We start from the raw sequence: 24,488 nt of genomic DNA on the forward strand, positions 1-24,488 counted from the left end.
TGTAGAGTACAGAATTGTGTTATAAAATCTGTCTCAAAATATTTATTGCAGGAAGGACTAGATTATCTGGCTGTGGTAATACAAGCTGGATATGTAGATCTGAGTTTATAAATAGGAGGTGGGATATGTTAGAATAGTGAGTGACCTTTGGAGTCAGTTGGATACTTTTTGTTGTTGCTGTTGAAGTTCTATTTGTTGTTGTATTAGAGAGCTTAAAACAATCTAAAATTAAAGTTCTGACTTAACAATTCCGTCTTTGCAGTTAAACGTCTATAATGGTTGTGGTCGTAGTTGTACTTTCAGAATTCCTAGTAGAATTCTTGCATCCGGGACATTTAACTTGCTGTAAAGGTAAAACTGCTTCAACTGACCTGTTATTGCCTGTGTTCCCTGCTGCTGAAAACTGCCACTGCCTCTTGAGGCTCCCTGTGCCTTTGGAACCTATTGCTTCAAAAACAAAGACTAAAAATAGCAATGAACTTGCTTTAACACGCTGTCAAGTTGTAGTCAGTATAAAACACAGAATTTAAAATAAACTTCCAGTAAATATCACGTTGGCTAGAGGAAGAATGATAACAATTATAAAGAAGATTTTAACAAAGATACAAGAGAGCCTCTCAGTTCTTACATTAAACGGTGCTTCTCTTCTAGAAGTGGAAGTGTGGGTTAATTGAGTGGCATTATGAGAAGTGATGGATTCAAGATTAAAGTCTTAAAACTTTACAGTTAGTAGCTAGCAACTAGTACTTCACTTTTTAAAACATTTCTATATTAGAATATGAGATATTTTGCTAGTAAAATTTCCTTTCAAAACCCCAAAGGTGTTTTTAAAGATCTTTTTATTTCCTATTTGGGGTTTTCCTGTCCTACTTCTAGAAGAATTTTAACATCACTGAGTAACTTTGTGGTGTTGCGGTACTAGAATATCAATCTGGTAAGTTAAAAATAAGTTTTAAATTACATTTCAGAATGTGGCTAAGGGTCAGAAAAGGTGTTTATAAGATCTTGATTTTTCCTGTGTCCTGTGACTAAAACTGAAAAATCTGTTTTAGTTCAGTGGTTATCTGGAAAAAAATGGGGATTATGAAAACTTGATGTTCTTGGTTTGGTAAGCTTAGGCCATTCAAAGCTGTAATCACATAACACTGTGAAAGCAGTTAGGAGTTTTATTTCTTTTTGACAGATTTATTTTGAGTTGTTCTTTATTGAAAGTGCTTTTTGAAGCTGTACTTGTCAAAAAATAGTATCGTGTGTTTGTGTGTGTGTGTTAGCACCTCTGATTTGTGACCTTATTTTTTAGTTTTGGTGATGTGGGTTAAGTTTAAATATTGGTCAAAATTGGAGGTGTGCAGCAGTATAAACATAAAACTTATTTCCAGAAAGCTTGCTTAATTTTTGATCCTTTGTTTTATCACTTTATAATTCCATTCATAGCATTATTTGCTTTCTTTTTATTTAGTCTTATCTTCGTCTTATGTCTTTTATAGGCTGTAAACGATTCCTGTTACCAAAATGATGACTCTGTCCTGAAGTCCCTTGTAGAAATTGCTGATACTGTTCCCAAGTATTTACGACCACATTTAGAGCCTACCTTGCAACTAAGTCTCAAGGTAAACATAGGAGTTTAATTGCAGCTTTGTCTTTTATCTTTTTCTTCTTGAAACTTTTGTTGTAACCATTTTGCTCTAATCTTCTGGATTAGCTGTGTGCAGATGCCAGTCTCAGTAACATGCAGCGTCAATTGGCACTTGAAGTAATTGTGACCTTGTCAGAAACTGCTGCTGCTATGCTGAGGAGACACACAAACATTGTTGCACAAGCCAGTAAGTACTGTGCTCATTTTCTTTCCTTAAGTATTTTGCTTTCCTTTACAGTGTTAAACTGATTTTGCAGGTGTTAAGTAGCAAAACCATGCCTGAGTTTGTATTTGCTGGTGCTGGCAGCTCTTAGCAACATCCTGATTTCCATTTTCTTACGGAGAAGGCCTTTTCTCGTGACTTTTCGTAAATTAATCTGTGCTTATGCAGCCACAGCAATTTGCATAAAATGGCAGTGTACTCCTCAGTAGGTGTTTCCAAGGAAAATACTAGTTTCATGCTTTTCTGCTGGTTTTGGAAATTTGGCCTGTAAAGAAAGGCTGGTGCATTGAGTGCTGAAGTCCTACGTTTAAAGTTTGGTATGTAGGCCAGATACTCTGTGGTGCTGGCAACTCGGAGGACTGAAGGAATTCAGCACGCATGTTGAGCCTCAATGTTGAGTTAAAGCTGCGAGTTAAGAAATGAGACACTTAAATAAGACTAACTAGCCTAAGTATTTATATAAAATGTAGACTGTAGATCCTTTGAGGAGGCTTCTTTAATCATGCAGTATCCTTTAAGATATTAAAAAGTAGCTTCATCTTCTGGACAATCCCAGCAGCAGTGCTTTTAAATGGCATATACTCTTATAATTCTGTGTGTTTTATCCCTTTTTAAGGACTGGTCATGGCACTGACCCAGCAGTGTGGCCTGCTCTTAGGAAGGATTCCCTTCCCTCTTGCCCCCCAGTCACACTTGTGCTTGTCTAGATATGTGTGTTATTATGTGGGAAACAAAGACAACGTTGCATGTTTGAGGGACTGAGGGGGAATGAAATGCCTTTGGTTTGCAACCCACCTTAAAATCACTTGTAATATTAAACAATCACTAAGGTAGAAGAAGATAATTTTGCAGAGTTCTTAAAGCAATTATATTTGGAGAAAAATACAAAGGTAGACCGAGAGGATACCTTCTGTCTTGTTTTTGTGCTTATGTTTAAAAGCTTTTCTTAAAAAAATCACTTTAGTTTTCATAGCTGGAATTGAGTCTTAAGCAAAAACATCATCTAAGGTTGATTTGCGAAACCTGGTGCTGACTTAGAAGTGAGTCTGTGTCTTGTGTACCTCTCCCCGGAAATGCACTTGGACTCAGGCTTCCCTCCTTGAGCTCAATATTTAAGATACCAAAGGGTTTACTGTTCTGTCTGGAACAGTTCTGGCTGCTTCTTAGCTCTGTCTCCAGAAAATGGCTGGTCCTGACACATTCAGACAGTAAACGGGGCTTAGCAGCCTGTCTCTAGCTTGACTATAACCAAGTATAAATGTTGTTGCCAGTGAAACCCCGGAGACTTTTTGGAACAATGTCAAAAGTTGAACACACAATTCTTCCTAAACAATGCTTCTTTGAAAAACTGGTGTTATTGACAACGAAGTCGATATTAATCATAAAGAAGAAAACGTTTAGAAGATTGTGGGTTCTAGATGTGATCGTAGCCAGGTAGCTTTGAGTGGCCGTTTCCAGCTCTACCTGTTGGTAGTAATGGATGCAATGCTGTTTTTGGTGCCGTGTAGCATTTGTGGCAGATTATAGTAGATCTGCTGTCTTTTGATTGGGTTATAATGTGTTACATGTATGCTTATTGTGTTTGAAAAGAGCTTCTGGGCAGTATATTTTTTACTTTTGAGGAAACTATTTTCAATGACAAGTGTGTAGTACTCGGACATCTGGGTATCGCACTCAAGACTTCGTAGTGTCCATGAAGTTATCCCAGTATGTATACAAAAGCACTTTTAAGCTTGCTGCAGCCATGGCATAATTTATAGCTGAAGAAACATGGCCATACCAAGCAATTCATGCTGTCAGTGAGTAGTAGTTTCTTACATCATCAGCTAATGAGGAGTTTATCACCTGTCTAGGAGAATGGAGATGTTGAGTTTACTTAGGATTGTGCCTCTGTGTAGATCATAGTAACACGTATGATGACTTCTTACCTAATCAGTTGCAATAAACCCGAGCAGCAGCACGAGCTGCCGTGTGCCCACCAGTTTGAGCTGGGTTTCTGAAAGCTTAACTGCAATGCTTGGTTTCAGAGTGTGCTCTAGACTGTCCTAAAAAAGTTCTTAAAGCTCAAGGACTGAGTATTTGACTGAAAATTTGTTTGTAGGGCGAAGTGAGGCTTTTTGCATGGGTGATCTTAACCTCAAGAGAATGGTCTGAGCAGTTAGGGTGGTGAGAAGTAGGGACCGCTTCACCGCACCTCTGCTCCGTGCGGAAAGTGCAAGGAATGCTTTTCACTTTTTGGCTTCTGAAATGCACAGTAGTGGGCACTTACCTGGTCATAAAGTAGACAACAGTACCAAATGACTGCACCTGTGTTTGCTTTGTGAACAAGTCAGAAAACTGGATGTTATTTATTGTATGGTGCTTGGATAATGTGATAAAGTTTGTAAAGAAAGATTTATATCGAGAAGAGCAAACCTCTGGTCTGCAGAGGTAGAAGTAGAAAACTGATGGATTGTGTGCAAGGGGCTGGGTATATCAAGTTATGAGTCTATTACATTGTTTTGGGGACTACCTCAAATTCTAAACTACTACTTTTTCTAAAACTAAGACTTTATGCCAAGTGGTGAATTTTACTGTTAAATGACTGTGATCGTGTTAGTGAAACTGAGCAGCAAGCGTTATTCCTCCATAGTGGGTATGTTCTCTTTATCAATATATATTCCAAGGATGATGTCAGAGCCTCAGAGAAATAGATGAAGTGCTTCTGACTTCTTAAAATATATTTACTGCTTTAATTTTCATGCACGTTACAGACTTTATAAATGGAACTCAACTCTCAAATCTCATTGTCTTAAAAAAAATATATATATTTTAATATGAGTCTTGGTGAGAAAATACCAGGGTGTTTTTTTTTGTTATTAGGTTGTTTTTTAATGTATTTGAATATTCAGGAAATACTCTCCTGAATAACCATGCTGAACTATTGTATGATACCCATCTGTCAATTTGTGTCAGATAGACGTAGCTGTCTATTATTGGAAGATGTTTTTTATTTTGTTGTTTATTTTTGAAGGAAGAACTACTTGCAACTTAGGCTTGTTATTTGAGAATATGTTGTAAGAAAGTAACTGTTTTTTTTTTTTTTCCCCCCAGTTCCTCAAATGTTAGCGATGATGGTTGATTTAGAAGAAGATGAAGACTGGGCAAATGCAGATGAGCTTGAAGATGATGATTTTGACAGGTAATTGAAACTAGCTTGTTCACTATTCTGTAAAGACTGTCTGACAGTTTGTAACAGCAGGATGCAACCAATTGCTTTTTTGACTCTATCTTAACTCATCTAATCTTACTCCCCCAGTTGAGCAATATTCTTATCTCTTCCTAGACCATAGGGGTGACAATTAAAATCATAATATGAATTGACACTATAAGCAGCAGAAAACTAATTTAAGTGGCTTAGAATTACAAGTAACTATACCTGCATTCAAGTACAGTTCATATGTGGGTTATTTGCGTACTGTTCAACTCTGCTTAGCTCTTTCAGGATTCATGTATTGCTGTAATTCTACATTCAAGCTGCATATCTGATTGCCTGTTTCCTTTTTCCTTTTTCAAGTTTTCAAACTTTTATTCCTTCTGTAACTTGTTACTCTGTTCATAAGTCATTACTCCTAGCCTTCTAAGTATGGGGCATATCCTGGTGTAGCTAGAACCCAGGCTGAAGGATATATTGACCTGCTCAGTCATCTCCAACCAGTCTTTACTAGGTCTGTGCCCTTGTGGTGGCCTGGAAGGACATCAGAATGCACAGTGGAATTGATCACTGGTCATCTAACTGAAAACTGTACATTAGGCTATTATTTTAAATCTGCTAGTATGGCTACAGGTAGCTTTTCCTGTTGATCCCGAGGTGAGAAACATCTATTAAAGATGCCTAGTCCTGTTGTTTTGTTCATCTCTGCCTGCTTTGTAGCTTGCCCCGGCTTTTCCCTGGAATGATAGCAGTTTGTGTGCTTTTGTCCAAGTACGGATAGAATGAAACATGAAATAATGTAGTAGTTATCCCCACACTTCTGCAAAGACACTGGTGTTCATTTACCAATTTTGACACTTTTGTCAGGTCTAGAGTCTCCAAGACTCAGGTAGTTGTAACTAGTAGTTCAGAATAGTTTGTCACAGAGTACACTAAAATTTTACCAAATGCGTGAAAGAGAAGAGAATCCTGAAGGAGGAATACTGAGGAGAAGAACTTTTTATTGATGCTTCTTTACTAATGACTGATCAAATCAAGTTACTAACTGTGCAACTTTCTTCTCTGAAACAGTCTCCCAAACTTGGTCCTGTGCACTTCTATATGCATTTGTCTTGAAATATTTCCTGTTCAGTCTTGCCAATCCTTTCCCTCCCCTCAGTATTTAAACGTACAGTTTCATTTGAAATCTTTGTAGGAAGACAGGCTATAGAAAATGTCTTAATTTGCCACTGAGTTATATAGAGAGACTTCTCCTAGGTACCAGGCATGCAGAGCCACTTTGAATAGGAATTTATGGAGGAGCCTGTTTAGTCTGTTTGTTTGGGAATATTTGTTGTTGTTATTGTTGTTCCTCTTGCTAACTGAATTCAAAGAAACTCTTTCTGACTCCTTCTTTCTCATGATGCAGTGGGACTTTTTGACCTGTTTTCTTTCCTCACCTTTTTTTTTCCACATGGGTAGAACTGTTGGCCCCACTGTATTAAGGTTTGTTAGGTTTGACTCTGTCCAGCTAAATTTCAAGGGGAAATAGCATATAATCTTTAAGCTAAGAGGAAAAAAAGTTAAATGCTACTAGTCTTTCAGGGTGTGGAAACTTATTCAGATGACTTGTTTTTGGCAACTTAGTATGTCCTCAGTATCATCCTCATGAGGCCTGCAAATTTGTCCTTTTTGTCAGTGTAAAAAATTTTGTTCTTTTAAATGCAAGTTAGTTGACTGTGGTTTTCCATGTGAAGTTTTTTGGTTTTGTTTTGGGGTTTCTGTGTGTGTGTGTGTGTGTGTGTGTGTGTGTGAGAGCAGGGGGTAGAAATTGCAGGTAGGGTGAGCAAAGACCAGAAAACAGGTTCTGCTCAACAAACTAGGCCTAAGGGAGAAACTTTGCTTCTCTGGCCCTGTGAATAATTGGAGGAATTGAGGCTCAAACGCAAATACTAAGTAGCAGTTATTTTCTGGCGACTGAGCTCGTGGTCATAGTTTATTTTTTTGGCAGGGGCGTCCATGTTGTTGTTTGTTCCCCCCGCCTGCAGTGCCGGTTACCTCACGGTGCCAACTTGTCCTTGTGCTGGCGTCTCCGTAGCTGTGGAGGAAGCTTGGGATTTTGTGCAGTCCCAGAAGCAGGGCGATGCTTACTGCGGCCTGGTTAGGGTGTGCTTGCTCTGACCAAAGGGGATGTGAGTCAGCCCCCACACAAAAATCAGAATGTTTTAGTGTTTCCAGTTTCTAGTCTGACTTCATAGAGCAGGAAGAGATTAACCCAACTTCCTCTTCCCTTGGCAAAGGCAAGAAAATGTTGCAAGGAGGTATGTCATCACTCTCATAGGATCATTATTTCCTCGAGTTGTTTGTATGAGTTAATGGTGAAAGCAAAGAGCTCAAGGAATTCGTGAGAGAGCTGCTGTTATTTTTGTACATTTGCTGCAATGAAAATGTTCAGCACTCATGCTCCGTTTTCATGCTGTTGATGGTTCTGTTTGATTAAGCTGCATCTCTGAAGAAAAATACAACATTGTGGGTATCTTTGTCCACCTTTGTGAATTTCTAGACGGCTTATGGTTTGTTATGAGACTTGGGGATTCGGGCAGGCTAGTTTGAAGACCTCTGTATTTCTGACAGTGGCTGGTGCTTGTTTTTTATTTATTTATTTTCTGTCAGCAAGGGTGTTCAGGATGCACTGTAATAACTTTAAGTCATTACTCTGATCATATCCAGACTGTAACAGCAGTTAGCTGTGTCCTGGAAACTTTTTTCCCCCCTTTTCTGAACAATTCTATTGGGTGGAGCAAATCACTTTGCACAGATAATGTTTGGCTGCTCTCGGTTCTGGAACTGGCTGCAAGTCACAGATTGCTCACCTAGATTGGATGTTTTCTGCCTGAGTCACTGGCAAGAAATGCATGACAATAGAGTACTGGTACTGCAGCTTCACACATGCACACAAAGAAACACTTCTTAAATGCTAAAGCTTGTGTTCTGCTGGTTCCCTTGGTTTTTAGCAATTCCAAACTGGGCCATGTGGCTTCTCACGACTTTTATACAAAATATGCTGGCCAGAATTATTGCTTAATTGATAGCAATTTAAATTTATTGCTTTCTAAATACATGCAGTTATTGTAAAATTCTTCCCATAATTTCAGTCCTAGACTCAAGTTCCTCAGATATTAGGCTTAAGCATTTATTATTTGTAGCCCATTGAATAAATGCGATGTGAGTGTAAATGAACATTTTGTAACTGAAGCATTCCTGATATAAGTGTGTATTTTAGATTGGGCATGCTCTATTTACTTATGGAGAATCATATATATTCAGATGGTAAAAGTTTGAAGGAACATAACTGCAAGGGAGGCACCTTTGTGCCCTGTTGAACTGTTTGATTTATTGTGGATATCAAACCATTGATATTTTTATAACTGTTATTTAGCAATGCAGTTGCTGGTGAGAGTGCATTGGACAGGATGGCATGTGGCCTTGGAGGAAAACTTGTTTTACCCATGATTAAGGAACATATTATGCAAATGCTTCAGAACCGTAAGTAGTCATAAATTCTTACCATTCTAACCTTTCCAAAAATGTTCATAACTTGTAAAGCTTCCTGTAAAGTTTTTTTTTTCTTTTTTTTTTCTTTTTTTTAACACTTCCTCTTTTGAATTCAGTAACAAGAACTGGAAATGCTGTAGACTTGGAAATTCAGACCTTTTGGACAGAAGTCCATCAAACTTGCATGCAATGTATTTTTTCTACACACCATGGACAACTAAACGAAGATGTCAAACTGCAGTCTTTAACCTTGCTGTCTGTGAATTAAATGTGAACAAGAGAAGACGTTCTCTTCCTTTAGAGCATTCTCTCTAAATCTGTGTACTGTGCTGCACAGTACATTAAGCGTGCCTAAGCTGCTGCTCTTTAAGCTATAGCTCAGATTTTTTTTTCCCCTTTAGAAAAGCCCCTTTTATAGTGAAGCATTAATACCTTACAGCCCATCCAGGAGAACTTGTTTCTGGTGGAATTTAATGCATCCCAGAGCAGTGGAACTCGCTGGTGGGCTGGCTGTGGTTTTGGTATGCTGATTCTAGTGTTTGGCTTGCAAGCACATTCCATATATTCTTATCAGTTGCTCTGAATTCTTCATTTTTCAAATATCTGTAATTGCTTAAATATTCAGATAACCACTGTGCATTGGTTGCATGCACTTTCCAGTGACCTGTGCTTGCAGCCTTCAAAATAGAAGATAACACAGAACTTCTGAGTTCTTTTCTTACCTTAACAGTTTAAAACACAGTTTGAGAAAGGCTGCTATATTAGATATGGGATATAGGGTACTTAGATATGGAATATAGGGTACTCAAAGAAGGTACCAGCTGCAAAGCTTAAACATTTATTAAGTTTACTGGAGGCTCATTAATCTGACTTGTCGGTACTTACATCTTCAAGGTTAGGAAATATCTGGTTCTGTTGTACCTGTAGAAGGGAGTTAAGGCCTGTAAGACCTGTCTCTTTTAGAGGGATGAAATCACACTGGTGATGAGTCTGTTTCCTCTGGTGCTAGGAATTCTGTTCTGATAATGTTCAGAGGAGGAAAGTAAAGTGGGAGTGGGGAATCGTTATCCTGATGTTTCATTTGTTTGCTTCATTTAATTAAAATGCAATTCTCAAGCATTGTCCTAGATGCATATTTGTCTCAACAGTTCAGAACTTTCTTCTAGGTCTGGATCAACTAACCAGATTTGGTTACGTGCACCATTGCAGTTATGCATAAGGAAAAGTATCTTAAAAAAATAAATAAATAAATTGCTTAATCAATTCTCCTTCCCCCTTACTTTCCATCCCAAAGCAGGTGATTTGTGTGTCTCGTGGTATGTAGTTTCCAAAATTATGATTGCTCTTGTTGTCTCCTGCAGCTGACTGGAAGTACCGGCACGCGGGCTTGATGGCCCTCTCAGCCATTGGGGAAGGTTGCCACCAACAGATGGAAGGAATTCTGAATGAGATAGTTAATTTTGTTTTGCTGTTCCTTCAGGATCCTGTGAGTCTAATTCAGATAATTATATCAAAATGTTTTTGCTTCTGCTGTTTTGACTGCTTGTTAATTCTTTGAGGGGATTGTTTTTTTCAGCATCCGAGGGTAAGATACGCTGCTTGTAATGCAATTGGACAGATGGCAACAGACTTTGCACCTGGTTTCCAAAAGAAATTTCATGAGAAGGCAAGTTGTAGATCAACAGGAAAAAAAGTGATTATGCCATGTTCCACTCAGAAATTTGCCTCTTTATCTGAAAACAAGTTTTCCTGTTGCAGGTGATAGCAGCTCTTCTGCAGACCATGGAAGACCAAGGCAACCAGCGTGTCCAAGCCCACGCGGCTGCTGCACTCATAAACTTCACTGAAGATTGTCCCAAGTCGCTGCTTATTCCATATTTGGATAACCTAGTGAAGCATCTTCATTCCACTATGGTGATAAAGTTGCAAGAGGTATAGTATACTGAATGAGTCACTTTGTGGAGGGTAGTTTGTCACATACCTGAAGTCTCTGTAGCTGAACATAACATTTGAAATAAACCAGTAGACATATCTGCTGACATTCTTATCAGCTGATAAGAATCAAAACACACAGAATTTTAGGTGTGGCTTGCTTAAAATATAACTTGTGGTTTAGAAATATAATCCTTTCTTCTTATTTTTTCCCTCTCCAAGTTGATACAGAAAGGTACTAAGCTAGTTTTGGAGCAAGTTGTGACTTCAATTGCATCAGTTGCAGATACAGCAGAGGAGAAGTTTGTTCCCTACTATGACTTATTTATGCCCTCTTTAAAACACATTGTTGAGAATGCTGTTCAAAAGGAACTCAGGCTTCTACGAGGAAAAACTATCGAATGCATCAGCCTAATTGGTCTCGCTGTTGGTAAAGAAAAGGTAAGCTGGTGTCGTTGAACCTTTGAACTGCCTAAATATGTTTTAAAATACCCTTGTGTTCGTTTTGAGGTATTGTTGCGTTCATCTGTTAAACACCTAGGGTTGGATGGCTGTCGAAAGTGAAGCTGACTTTTTATTTCTACTTTTGTTTCCTTTCCCAAAAGAAATAGTGGAAAGTCTCATTCAGGCAGTGTCAGAATAGAGACTAAAATGTGCATAGCTAAAAGGATGCTTAACATTAACATAGCTTTTAGAAGCAGAAAACTAAGATGATTTGAATGTGCTTCTGGTAGCATTGCCATATTTTTTGTTATGAAGTTTGATATATTTAACAACAACTTTCCTTGTTGTTATGTTGGTTAAAATGCACATCTGTAAAAAGGCTGAGGAACAACTGTAATGGACTATATAGGAGCTTTACAGCTCCTAACAAGTTTGAATTGTCTGTAGTCTTTAATTTTACTGAGTCCTGAAGACAGGAAAATTAGCATTTTAAATCAAATGGCATGATGTACATATTAGGAAAACAGTACTAGTAAAATAATTTCTGTCCTTTCCCTTGGCTTAGAAGAATGTCTGCCAAGCAGACTTAGCCATTTATGTAACTAAATTTAAAACCTATTATTAAGTGGAAGTAATCTCTGATAATTTTTGCTTGGAGGACTGCTAGAAATCCTTTTAGTGTCCATTCTTAGAAGTGGATTATAGTATTTAGCACAAGGAAGGGAGTTGAAAGCTGGTAGGTATGTAAGATCATGGGGGCACCTGACATGACCTAAAGTACTACTAGCTTATGGATAGTGTGCTCGTGTTGTTGGCTTATCCCACTATCACAGAGAAGTCAAAATAGTAGGGAGGGTACTTGGGGAAGTTAGAATTGTAAGATTCTTTTTGTGAACATTAATCCTCATGTAGAGCTTTTCTAATAGTTGTCCATTTGCTTTCTCGTGTGTGAATAAAAGTATGGTGGCTTAAGTGCATGATGACTTCGTGGTGCAGCCAAGAGAAGAACTTGTGTTTTCACTTTCATCTTCATTTCAAAGCACTTCCAACTCCAGCTTGTGCTTTGAGTGTGTTGGGTACTAATGATCACTTAACCTGTTTGGTTCTGAGTCCTGGAAAAGGACTAATTTGAAGTCAAATTTGACTTGAAAAACACTTATGGTTGTTTCCTATTTCTAGTTTATGCAGGATGCCTCGGATGTCATGCAGCTGCTGTTGAAGACACAGACTGACTTCAGTGATCTAGAAGATGATGATCCACAGGTAGATTAAAAAGTATCTCTTTATAGCAACGTCACTTGGCTAGTATTTAACGTACTCTTTATACTTGTGACATTTCGAAGAAATGTAATTACACTATTAAAGCAACTGTTCACCCCGTCTTACAAAAACTAAGACTTGGTGCCCTAGGTATGTCCTAGAATCTGCTTAGTAAATCTCATAATTACCAGATATTTCTTCAGAGCGGTGCATCTGGTCTGCCTTGCAGGGTCTGTATTTGCTGAGGAAGTTTTAGCGTGTGTGCAGTCATTCCTCTTCTATTAGTAACTACTTTATTTGACATTGTATGGTCTATTCATTTGCTGTCACCTTTTATAAATAGTTCCACGAGTTTTATTAGATGGCTCTTCTAATAAGTGGACAGTTCTTTTGACATGGTCCTCTGAAAACACAATAGAATGGTGTCTCTCAGTTTTTGGGAATGGAGCTCATTTAAATTAAGGAAATTCTGTATTTCTTATTGAAGTTTTACTTTTCAAGACAGTCATGATTGCACTGCAAGTACATCCTTTATTATTACCCTTTTTATGTATATAGAAACTTTTATAAGATATACTGTCAGTGCATGGCTACTTGCAACTGTTTTGGAGATGTTTGGAAGATGCATTTTTATATATCTTGCATGTTAAACTAGCTTTTTTCCTCCTTGAAATGTTTTATGCACCGTTGACAAATTCTGGAAAAAAATAGTCCTATTGTATAATGTTTTTCTCTTACACTTTCCTTTTAAACAATCATGAAAATAAAATATGAATCATAAAGTCTGACTGCAATCTTGTTTGTAGATTTCTTACATGATCTCGGCATGGGCCAGAATGTGTAAAATCCTTGGAAAGGAATTTCAGCAGTACCTTCCTGTTGTCATGGGACCTCTGATGAAGACAGCTTCCATTAAGCCTGAAGTAGCTCTTTTAGACAGTAAGTTTAAGATAATCTTTTCTTTGAAAAGATACTGAAATAAAAGGTTCTGTAGCATTTTTAGAATTCTTTTGCTTTGTGTAACAGCACAAGATATGGAGAATATGAGCGATGATGATGGCTGGGAATTTGTAAACTTGGGAGATCAGCAAAGTTTCGGAATTAAAACTGCAGGCCTTGAGGAAAAAGCAACTGCGTGCCAGATGCTGGTGAGTAATAGAACAGTCTTAGTGATCCACTTTATTGCTGGACTAGCAAATTTGAAGCCAAAATGTGTAATAAAAGTACTTGTTATGGTATCAAATTAAGCCTGTGTTTCTTAGGGTGAAACACTACTTGGATTTTGGGCTGTTTACTATGCTGTTTACTTGATTAAACATTTCTTTGTACTTGGGGCTTGAGTTTTTAAGATGAGCAGATGTTTTTCGCTTACTTCAATAGAACTCTTAAAGAATTGGCAAAGTAAAGAATAAACAGTTTATTTTTGAAAAAAAAAATGAGGTTTCTGAATTTGATTTTTAAAAAGAAAAAGAAAAAATATGGATTAATAGCAAGAACTCATGTTGCTATCTGGGTCTCTGTAAAGTACCTTAAGTACCCACCTTAATGTGTGGGTAAACACATTATTGCATATCTTCTTTCAAAAACAAACTCACTCAACCTTTTAACCATCTCTTTGCTCAGCTTTCCCCAATTGGTTTTTCCATAATTTTAGAATATTAGTAATAATATTTTCACTCAGCGCTGGCACTGCTGTGTTTTGGTTTCAGGTTTGCTATGCAAAGGAGCTAAAAGAAGGATTTGTGGAATACACAGAGCAAGTAGTAAAGCTGATGGTTCCCTTATTGAAGTTCTATTTCCATGATGATATCCTTTTCATGAATTCTGTTGTGAAAATGGAAATGTAGTTTGGAAGAACCAAAAGGTTGTGCATATTCTTCTCCTACATACATTGCAAGTGTGAGGCAGCAGTTTTAGATGGTGTGTTACAGGTTTTTTTTCCGAGAACCTCTTTTTACACACAGCATTTTAAGTAATGAATCCAGTCTCTCCCCCACCTTCCCCAGTTTCTCTTTAAAAGTAAGGTTGTCTGAGGTGTTGAAAGCAAACAATACAGAAAGTATAGTTTGTGTCAGTGAAGCAAGCAAGACTTTGGAAAACTGGGCTGTCGTGGCCTGAGACAGGTAACAACATTTAAATAGCAAACAGTTCAGTTTTGCTATGATCTTGATGTGCGTCTAATGGGGAAACCAAATGCAGAAGAGCGTGGTAACATAACAGTTTGGGTAGGAAAATAGTAAGTTTGCAGTAGTAATTATTGTTTGAGTTCTAAGCACTCCGTGCTGGCCATGCTCATGCGCTTTCCTTAACGCCCCAACGTGTGCGGGTGGCAGCGGCGGAGTCGATGCCCCTGCTCCTGGAGTGCGCGCGAGTGCGCGGGCCCGAGTACCTCACGCAGATGTGGCACTTCATGTGCGACGCGCTCATCAAGGCCATCGGCACGGAGCCCGACTCGGACGTGCTCTCAGAAATCATGCACTCGTTTGCAAAGGTAACCGAGTTTCTCTTAGAAACGTTGGGGTGCTGCTGTTGGTAGCTTTTTGCAGTGAGAAAGAAAACTCGTGTTGTTTTAAATGACTAGCAGAAATGCAGAGGCACCGCTGAATGTGTTCTGGTTATGGTTTGCATGTGGGAGTGTATGTAGCTTGACTATAAACATTGCCATAGCTGACTGAAACTTAGCCTTACACTGGCATTTTGATTCTTGCTTAAAAAATAGAAGTGAGTTAGCCTAAAATGAATACCAAATTTCTCCTAATTTTAACTACAAGATACCAACTCATGTGGCTGAAATGAACATGGGTATTATGCCTTATTTCTTTAATTGGAGAATTGATTGCAATATAAATGTTCTGTTAATTCTTTTTTCTGCTGATGATCACTTAAAGCAAAACTTGTATCAATACATCTACTGCATGTTTTAGTTCCACTGTGACTGCATGTTTACTTCATACTGAAAAAATATCTTTGCTTCACTAGTGCATTGAAGTAATGGGAGATGGATGCCTCAACAACGAACACTTTGAAGAACTTGGAGGGATATTGAAAGGAAAACTAGAAGAGCACTTTAAAAATCAAGAATTAAGACAAGGTAAGTTATCCTGAATTCATGTTAGTGTGTGATAGAGGGAATTCTTAAAGCAGAACATGCCTGTAGCATCCTGGCACTTTTACAACCTGAACTCTGCAGTTTTCTTAAAGCAGCAGTGTTGTCCTACCTGTATGCACTTCCCTGTCCTTGCGGTGTGTTTACTTCTATTGCTGGTTTCTCATGCTGTTTTATATGCTCTGTCTGAAATATGTTTTTTTTCTGTTTCTCTGTGAAAGCTCTTTAAAGCTTATTTAAGGACTAGAAACCCTTGTTGCATCTTCAGATATTATGTTCCTCTTTCAGCATCCTTTTTGCCCTTCCCAGGCTTCTCGCATACTTGCAGCAGTATTAAAATGGTTTAATACTTGTTCTTTAATTTAGTGAAAAGACAAGATGAAGACTATGATGAACAAGTTGAAGAGTCATTACAAGATGAAGTAAGTTGATCTAGGAATTTTTTTTTCTGCTACAGAGTATCAGGACAGAAATAAATAACACAAATATGACACACTGCAGAAAGCATAGCACATATTCTCAGAATTATTTTTAGCAGGGAAAGTGTACTGTTGGTATATTTCTTCAAAACTTCCGGTGGGAATTATCCCTTTGGGTCACACTTGCATGTCTGAAATTGGAATATGCAAAAGGAATCCTTGTCCAGTGTGTTGAAAGTAGTTGCTCGGAATGTAGCTTTTCATTTTCTTCCTCCTCAAACAAGATAAACCTTTTCTTTTTTCTTTTTTTCTTAAGCAATCTGCTGGTGAGTTCTTTATCAACAGTGCCTGTAATGCTATTGGCATTCAAAGTTCGTCTTGCAGGCTTGTTTCTTATACGCTTTTGTAGGCTGGGGTTGCTTTTTAGTTTTGATCATGCTCCTAATGCCTGGGCTCCGACACGTTAGGTCAGGAGCCTGTCTCAAAAAAGACCTAAAAATTAGTGCTGGAGAAGGACAGCAGGATGAATAGCTGTGCAAAATGTGCTTCCTTCCGAGAGGGTCCCAACATGACATGCCTGCTCAGATGCTGATCCTACCTCCTAATTTGAGGTAGAGATGACTGAAGAGGGGATACAATTGTTCTATTGAATCTTCCCTGTTATGGGGAACATAATTAGAAATGGTAATTCACTACTGCTTATAAGAAATGGACGCTACCCAGTAAAAATTAGTAGGAAGTATTTGTACTACATGATGCATAAAAAAAATAGTGAAGTTTATGTACATGAGTTTAACCTGTTCTTGGACTCCAGATTGCATCCGAGCGGGTCATGCATCCCTATGTAAATATTTCCTTAAATAAGAATATAGTTCTTATGCCCCTTTTAGGAATATTGGCCAACGTTCAGAAGTGTTAAATTCTGGTGTCTGCATACTCCTTGTGGTCAAGTGATAGTAAATATCAAGTGATATTAATATATCAAGTGAAATATTGTATGTGTATATATAGCTACATAGCAGTATAGTAATATATATATAAATATCAAGTGAATAAATACCAAGTGATAATAAAACTCAAATCTTGCTCAAAAGCCTCTTCTGATTTTCTGTTTTGGGAATGAACAAAATGGACAGCAGAAACTGTTCAATGTTCTTGCTTCCAAATGGCCTCTCTTACTGTTTGTAATCCTTTTAATGTATTTTTTTTGCATTGGTAAGACATTAAAAAATTAGCAAAAAAGAGTAGTTCCACAGCAGCTATATCTATGCTCTGCATAGTTTCAAAGGATTTCTTTAAATGCTTTTACTCACATTTGATCTCATTGATTTTACTAAGTTACCAGGCATGGCACTGCTTTAAGTAGTTGTTGAACTGGCTGTTAGCAGGAATTGCATACGAAGCCAGATGGGCAACCTGGTTTAATGCAGCAGCATTGTGGGGACTTCTGTTTGTTTTCTGCTTTCATTTGCCTGTGTTTTCCAGAGGTATTGCTCAAATTATACCTTGGCAGTGCAGCAATTGTCTAAACTGGAAGAATTTAAATTTTCTGTGATGGTACTGTGCCCTTCGTGTTAGAAATATGTTCTAGCTTCTCACTGGAGAAGTTTTCTTCTCAACACAAGCAGGTCCAGGGAACAACTTTCTTTCTTCATTTGCAAATATAATCTGTTGGTAGCTGAATCTGAGCTAGAGATCTTTGCTTCCCCAGCTTAACGCATCAGTGTAAATGTGTCAAGTTAATGCATCAAAGTAAACGCTGAAGCTGAGGGATAGAGGGAAACAATATTCCTTATTTTTTTTTGCCACAGCCTTCTGTCACAAAGGCAGTTTAGTTATTTACTTTTCAATAAAGGCTTGTTACAGTATTTGTATGCTCCAGGAAAGGGTCTTCTGTCTTCTATAAAGGGATCCTTGGAACAGTGCTTAACAGAACAAAAAGTGTCCTCGAACAAACCTTTTAGTCCATGATTGAGCACTCTAAATAGCAAGCAACTTCAGACATAATACCGAGAGTTGAAAAACAGTGAATTTAAGATGTTTTTAAATTTGGCTTTTTAAAAAAAGATCTTAAGAGCTTTATTTCATTAATTTAGAGATTTTGGCATTTCATATGACTCCGGTTATTTTAAAGGCTGTTTGTCTCAATGTGAGTTTCATTCTTTTCCCATCAGGATGATAGTGACGTTTATATTTTGACTAAAGTGTCAGACATTTTGCACTCGATATTCAGCAGTTACAAGGAGAAGGTGTTACCATGGTTTGAAAGGCTATTACCACTAATTGTCAACCTAATTGTAAGTACTTTGGATTGTTTTCATTTGACTTTGATTTGTTCTGATATGTGATAGGGCTTCCCTGCTGTATCCTCAGAGAACTTGGTAGACAAAATGTAGCAATCACTGCTTCCCTAAAAAGAGGCATTTCAAAGCTTTTATTGTGGGTCTGGTGTGCATTGTGCAGGCTGTTACCTGATGCTTTTTGAGCATCTGCAGTGCTGTCCTCATTGTGCCTGTTGTGTTACAAAATCATCAGAATCATTGATACAATAAAACAACAATTTTGAGAAATTTAGTTTGCCTTAGGAGTGTTTGGGCCTCTCTAAAGGAGATTTCAAAAAGAGGACCCAGAAATGTTTGACAGATTAGTGGGAATAACTGTATGGAATGGGTAACTGAGCATAACGTAGATGTAAGAGATTTAGCCTAAAGCCCATACCCCCTTAGTGACATTTGGTATTTGCCCTGATTTTATTTTGTTTATTGTACTGCTGCTAGTATAATTGTAAAAACTGTCTGTAAGACTAAATTTAATCTGTGGAGAACTAGCTAACAATTCTAGACTACTGCTACACTGAACTTGTTGTGCTGGTAGAATCAGTGACTGTTTGAAAAGAGCGGATGTCAGCTGGCTTACATGTTATCTGTTTCTGATGCAGTGTCCACATAGGCCGTGGCCAGATAGGCAGTGGGGCTTATGCATTTTTGATGACATTGTAGAGCACTGCAGTCCCTCCTCATTCAAATACGCCGAGTACTTCCTGAGGCCCATGCTGCAGTCGGTCTGCGACACCAGCCCGGAGGTGAGGCAGGCGGCCGCCTACGGCGTGGGAGTCATGGCCCAGTTTGGCGGCGACAGCTACCGCCCCTTCTGCACAGGTACGTGCGCGCGCGCCGAGGGACCCTCCCGACGGGGCTCTGGTCGCGAGCGATGCCGCGTGCTCGTCGGCAATGACGTAGGCTGCCCGGACCTGGCGCTTCCGTAATGGCGGTGCGAGCAGCCCCAGCTTGTGTGGACGTGTGGAGAGCTCTGGGAAGGAACCTGCTTCCCAGGGAGGCCCAGCTCCCTTCACCCTCCATGCACAGCGCGAGCAAGTGGTTCTCGGGGACCCACGTTGGTGCTGTTCTGTAGTGCCTACCGGCCCCATAAAACTATCTGTTTCCAACTCTGGCTTAATCATGTTTTTCCATAGCTGCTGAACTCTTCAAAAACCAAATTAAGTAAAGTAAATGTGTTGCTATGTACTACTTAACTGCAAAGCTGCTACTTGCTCATCAGAATGTAGTGGGGTGAGATCTCACACTTCACTATAAAATGTGCTTTCTGTACGACTTCAGAACCTTCCAGCTTTGCTGCTGTAGAAGTTTTACAGTCCTAGGATTTTAGATTATATTTTAACAAAAGATTACAGGAACCATTTCATTTTTTCCCACTTCTAGAGTGCTTCTGAAATCACCATGGATGCTAGTAACTAAAAGCACGATGCTAACCTTCATTAAAACTGTGTGTGTGTGTGTGTGTATGTATGGTTGCCTGCATGACCTTAAAAATTGCTTTCAATCTAGAGAAAAAACAGGTGTTTTTCTTAGGGTTTAGATGGTCAAAGTAGAAACAGCTACCAGGTGGGGTGATCAGGTGAAGTGATTCCCATGAGTCTTCCCTAGTGCAAACAGGATGTGTCTGTGTATGTACATTATATATAACGTGTGTACAAGTAAGGGATATACAGCAGGCATACACACCACAGGCATGTATTGCAGTCTGAATTTGTGAAAGTTACTACATTCCTGCTTTTTATCACCCATGTTTATCGACCTTGTGAGGTTACAATGCTAATGTCTTTCTACGTTTTTTTTTTTTTTTTTTACTATAAATTACAATGTATTTTATACTACAGATTGCATAATTTCAATGGAGAGATACATGAAGGGTTTTTCTTCACTGTATTTATCAAGCAAACCCAAACTTCAGTAGCAGACACTTTCTTGTGTTGCCTTGCAAAGCTGTATCTATCTGTGCGTTTCATATGATAACCACTAGGGTTTCATATGATGATTGTTCAAACCTAAAAGCTACAAAATTTGGGGGCATATGGATTACTGGAATTCTGGTGCTTAGGTTATAAAAAAAAAAAACAAATTATGTTTATTAAAGACAGTTAATGAATTAGTGTTTTCATGTGCAGTTTGTGGTGCTAATGTAACTTTGTTGCACATTAAATTCTCGTTTTGTCTTGTTTGCAATTAGAGGCACTTCCATTGCTGGTGCGAGTTATTCAGTCCCCAGATGCCAAAACCAAAGAGAATGTGAACGCCACAGAGAACTGCATTTCAGCTGTAGGAAAGATCATGAAGTTCAAGCCCGACTGTGTAAACGTTGAGGAAGTCCTGCCACACTGGTTATCATGGCTTCCCCTTCATGAAGATAAAGAGGAGGCTGTTCATGCTTTCAATTATCTGTGTGATTTAATTGAGAGGTAAGGTGAAGCAGAACACATATTAATGCAGAAAATAAGCCTCTTTGCAGGATGGTGTTTTCTTTTCCCATGCATTAATCTTCCAAATTTGAGGAACTTTCAGGGTAATCTGCATGTGCTGTAGAGGGGATAATTTGCCACAGCAATACTGACCTGTGTACAGTGTTACTGCTGTTTATAAGCAGCTGCTGTTCTCACCCTGGACGGCTTCAAAAATTTACCTGTGGCTTTGTGCTTGTGGTGGGAAAGGATCAGCCAGGAGCTTGGAAAGGAAAATTGAGGAAGCCTTTTGCGACGCTGCTTGCGTTGCTTGTACCGGCAGTGCCCTGAGCGCAGCGGGCAGCAGCTTCCCGGCCCTGCCAGGCTGCAGGGGACGGCACTGCGGGGAGATGACGTTTCCCACCGGGTCCCTGGTTGCCAGCACTCCTCTGCTGCAGCACCTGGCTGCAAAGAGCTGTTTCCTCGTGGTGTCAGCGGTGTGCTGGTGGGACTGTGCAAGCAGGGGTGCTCTCTAAAGCCAGTAACACAACCTCCTGTCCCCTGCAGCCCGTGGGGAGAGAGAAAAGTCAGTTGTTTTAGGCAAGGTGTCTTTGTCACACTCTTTACAGTTCTGTCTGCGTGGAACTTGGTAATTCTGCGTACAGGTACAGAATTTCTTTTAGGTAAAGTATAGTCTGATAAAATACTTGGCTGGCTAGCTATTAATGGCCAGGGAAATGCTCTTCCAGCAGGCAGGCAAGCTACAGATACTTATGGATGAAAGTTGCCCATGAAACTTGGATGTAAATAAGCAAGTTTGAGAATAAAATGTTGAAAACCCACTCAGTCTACATGTAAAATACTTGCTTTGTTTGGGTTAAACAATTGTTTATTTGAAATATGTGTTCTGATTGTAACAGCAACAACCCAGTTATCCTCGGGCCCAACAACTCCAATCTTCCCAGAATATTCGGTATAATTGCGGATGGTGAGATTCATGAAGCCATCAAGCATGAAGACCCCTGCACCAAGAGGTTGGCTAACGTTGTTCGCCAAGTGCAGGTAAACACACGCTCAGCAGCTGCCGAGGGAACTGCGGGAAGTAGCTGAATTGTTACAGCACTTCTGAGCCTTTTTTTCCTTTTTAAAAAAAGGATGCTTCGGTGAATGGTCTATCTCTTGCAGATGCTTGGATGCATATTGAACAATTACTGATGCAACTTGGCGATATTTCAATTTGAATAAAGCCTGTCTCTCTTGATAAACTTCTCAAAAGCTGATGAATTGATAAGGTTGGAGTTTGGCTTATAGGGTTTGAAGCAGCAGCCGTTCAATCACTGTCCGTTTGGCTTGGCATGTTGCCCCAAAACTCAAGTTCGAGTGCTACAAATCCGTTATTTTTGGAAATGATTCGTTTGGATTAGAGTGACAGCCTGCAAGATGTGTTATGTCTAGTACAAAATGACATTATTGTTAAAGCTCTTTAAGAAAAGGCATAAAAGGAAATAGAACCAAGCAAAATCTCAAAGCAAAACATTTTTAGAAGAGGCTGGTTTAGATTCTGGTTGACAGATAGAAATTTGCTGCTGTTTCTTTCTATAGTTAAAATCTAGTTATGAACCATTTGTTAATCTATGCTTTTATCTTTGTTCAGTATCTTAAAAGCTCAGAGAGTTGCGTTTGACCAATACAATGGCCCTATGTAAGTCTGCAGATGAGCTGTAGATGGAGAAAAAGATCTTGTTTTTGCCAGGGAGGATGTGTGGATGACCAAAGTGATACTCTTGCCTTAGTTAATTTACTGTCATGCTATGGGGCAATCTTAAAGGTCTATTATTATTTTTATGGAATTTTAGCTTTTCCTAATTGGTCTTAAATCTCTCCACACAAAATAATATGACTTCAGTGAAGCCCTGTTAGTCTATCAGGGAAGGTACTTGGGAGGATACATAGTCACCAGCAGTTTTCTGGAATCTGGGAAGAAGCAGCGGAACACAAGGAGAGACTGTTGTTTTGCAGTGATCTGAGTAAGCTGTTCCACTGCCAGCATCTCTCCTGAGTAACAGCATGGCCGCAGCTGGAATTAAATATGAACTTCCTCTTTTCTTCATCCTTAAGTATTCCTGGAGCAGAAACAGCATTTCAGAGGCAGTTCCAGTTTAAATACTGGAATTCTTTAATTCTGCAGTATTCCATTATCAATTGATCATCAAAATGCCTAAGCTCATTAAAAAGTTTATGCAATTCTCATTAGAATTGTGATGCCTTTTTTCATTGATTTAATTATCCTTAAAAATTAGTGTGAGAAGAGTTACAAGCATTATAATTAAGCTGAAGAGAGAATATATCAAATTTAAGTAAAGCAAACAATATTTTAGAATGGATTCGAGGTACACACCAATCACACAGGCCAGTGGAATGACTTAAAGCCAGGTATGTGTAGTACTTTTCTATCACTGTCATTCTAAGGCAAGATGCCAATTATTCCCTAATTCTGTTGCATACACAGAATTTGTGTTATTTATTTGTTTATTCTTTTCACTTTTCAGTATATTTTGGTAGTATTAGAACCAGTCTCTTTGATGATGGCTTTAAAAGGTAGCATCTCAGCAGAGGGCCGTGGTCACCCAGATGAGGTGGTGTGAGGGAAGGAGTAGGATAGATTTTGCATTTCCCAAGATAAATGCTATGTGCACGTTTGTCTCTTTGGGTGGTAATTCACCATTCTTCTCACTGAATGAAGAGTTAAATTTATTCCGAGTTGACCCACAGGGTTATGGAGAGTTGTGAGAAACTTCAGTTACTTTGGTTCAGTCTAACCAAAGCTTGCTTGCATTTAACATTTTAGGGCATCTCTAACTGAACCTGTGTGGGGTCTTGTGTAACTTGAAGCCTTAAGTCTCTTCTCTCGGAAATGAGCCTAGGTCTACTAGGCTTTGTAAAAACCTACTGGGCTTTGTCAAACCTGGGGATTTAGTATGTGCTGTAGAAGCTTGTCAGCCTGCGTAAACACGACTTCTCGCTTGTTTTCCAGACCTCTGGAGGCCTGTGGACAGAATGCATATCACAGCTCAATGCAGACCAACAGGCAGCCATACAGGAGCTCCTGAACTCTGCTTGAAGGGCCTTAATTATCATCTGCAAGAAAACTAACTCCAAATAAACGTTTACCCTATTGTTTAGGTTTCTTTGTTTCTTTCTTGAGTAAAGCAGAGCTGGAGTGCGCGGAGGCCGCTGTTCTGCCCACTCCAGGCAGTGGCAGCAGGAAGAAGCGTGCTCCCTTCTCTCAGAAGGGTGTTTAAATCGGTTTCTATCCCACAACACTGAAGAAGTTTCCTGTAGACCCTACAGTAGCACTGAAGAATATTTTTCTAACGGTATAAGCCATCCGTATGATGGCGAAAGGGAAACAAGTTGAATTTTTCTCATTAGACGTAATAAATTAAGAAACAGCTTTAAGAGCTTGTATTCAGCAGTAGATGTATGTTATAACAGATTAAAAAAAAACCTCTACATCTAGTGTTAATTGTATTAATTGGAGTGTGAATCTTTGTAGGGTAGAAAGTGTCCTTCTGCCCAGCAAGTTAGTAGATCAAAAGATGAATAACTGAAGACAAAAACATCAAGCATGAAGACCTCATTGATCGCACTTTCAGATTCCCCAAAACAACTTGTACAGTGACTCAATGAGGAAAGCTGTCCAGCTTCCAGCCCTTGAATGTGAAGTCTCTTTGGCATGTCTGACAGTATCTCATTCACTCCTCAATAAATGACATTGAAACACAAGAAGCTTGTGTAGAAGTTCAGTGATGTGTGGTTCTTTTAATTTCTTCTTGTAAAAAGATGCAAGTAACAAACTAGACAAGTCCTCATTTTTTTATTTGGAACTTTGTGTGTTGTTGTCTGTTACAGATTTTGTGCATTTCTGTTTCTTGACTTTCTCACAATCTTTTCACCCAAGTGTGTACAACTGAAATTCAAAGGCATTCCTCTTACAAGAGTGAAT

At 38.9% G+C, this 24,488-nt stretch overlaps 1 protein-coding gene across 1 annotated transcript in view; it reads left to right on the top strand.

Annotated features, from left to right (window-relative positions):
* IPO5 (importin 5) overlaps positions 1–24,271 on the top strand; it is a 38,012-nt gene extending 13,741 nt beyond the window's left edge. The window contains exons 7-26 of the mRNA XM_088523312.1: positions 1,488–1,610; positions 1,703–1,823; positions 4,953–5,040; positions 8,471–8,577; positions 9,948–10,072; positions 10,163–10,252; positions 10,345–10,518; positions 10,741–10,959; positions 12,142–12,225; positions 13,029–13,161; positions 13,249–13,370; positions 13,932–14,028; positions 14,541–14,713; positions 15,202–15,313; positions 15,695–15,750; positions 17,922–18,044; positions 18,686–18,905; positions 20,275–20,503; positions 21,403–21,544; positions 23,517–24,271. Of these exons, the coding sequence (XP_088379438.1) occupies positions 1,488–1,610; positions 1,703–1,823; positions 4,953–5,040; positions 8,471–8,577; positions 9,948–10,072; positions 10,163–10,252; positions 10,345–10,518; positions 10,741–10,959; positions 12,142–12,225; positions 13,029–13,161; positions 13,249–13,370; positions 13,932–14,028; positions 14,541–14,713; positions 15,202–15,313; positions 15,695–15,750; positions 17,922–18,044; positions 18,686–18,905; positions 20,275–20,503; positions 21,403–21,544; positions 23,517–23,603 (2,625 nt within the window). The 3' untranslated portion in view covers positions 23,604–24,271. The remainder of the gene's footprint in view (positions 1–1,487; positions 1,611–1,702; positions 1,824–4,952; positions 5,041–8,470; positions 8,578–9,947; positions 10,073–10,162; positions 10,253–10,344; positions 10,519–10,740; positions 10,960–12,141; positions 12,226–13,028; positions 13,162–13,248; positions 13,371–13,931; positions 14,029–14,540; positions 14,714–15,201; positions 15,314–15,694; positions 15,751–17,921; positions 18,045–18,685; positions 18,906–20,274; positions 20,504–21,402; positions 21,545–23,516) is intronic.
* The last annotated feature ends 217 nt before the right edge of the window (positions 24,272–24,488 follow it).

This window comes from Tinamus guttatus, unplaced genomic scaffold (assembly GCF_059628265.1).
Source record: "Tinamus guttatus ecotype Peru unplaced genomic scaffold, ASM5962826v1 Tinamus_guttatus_pri_ptg000180l, whole genome shotgun sequence".
In the NCBI taxonomy this organism is placed as follows: Eukaryota; Metazoa; Chordata; class Aves; order Tinamiformes; family Tinamidae; genus Tinamus; species Tinamus guttatus.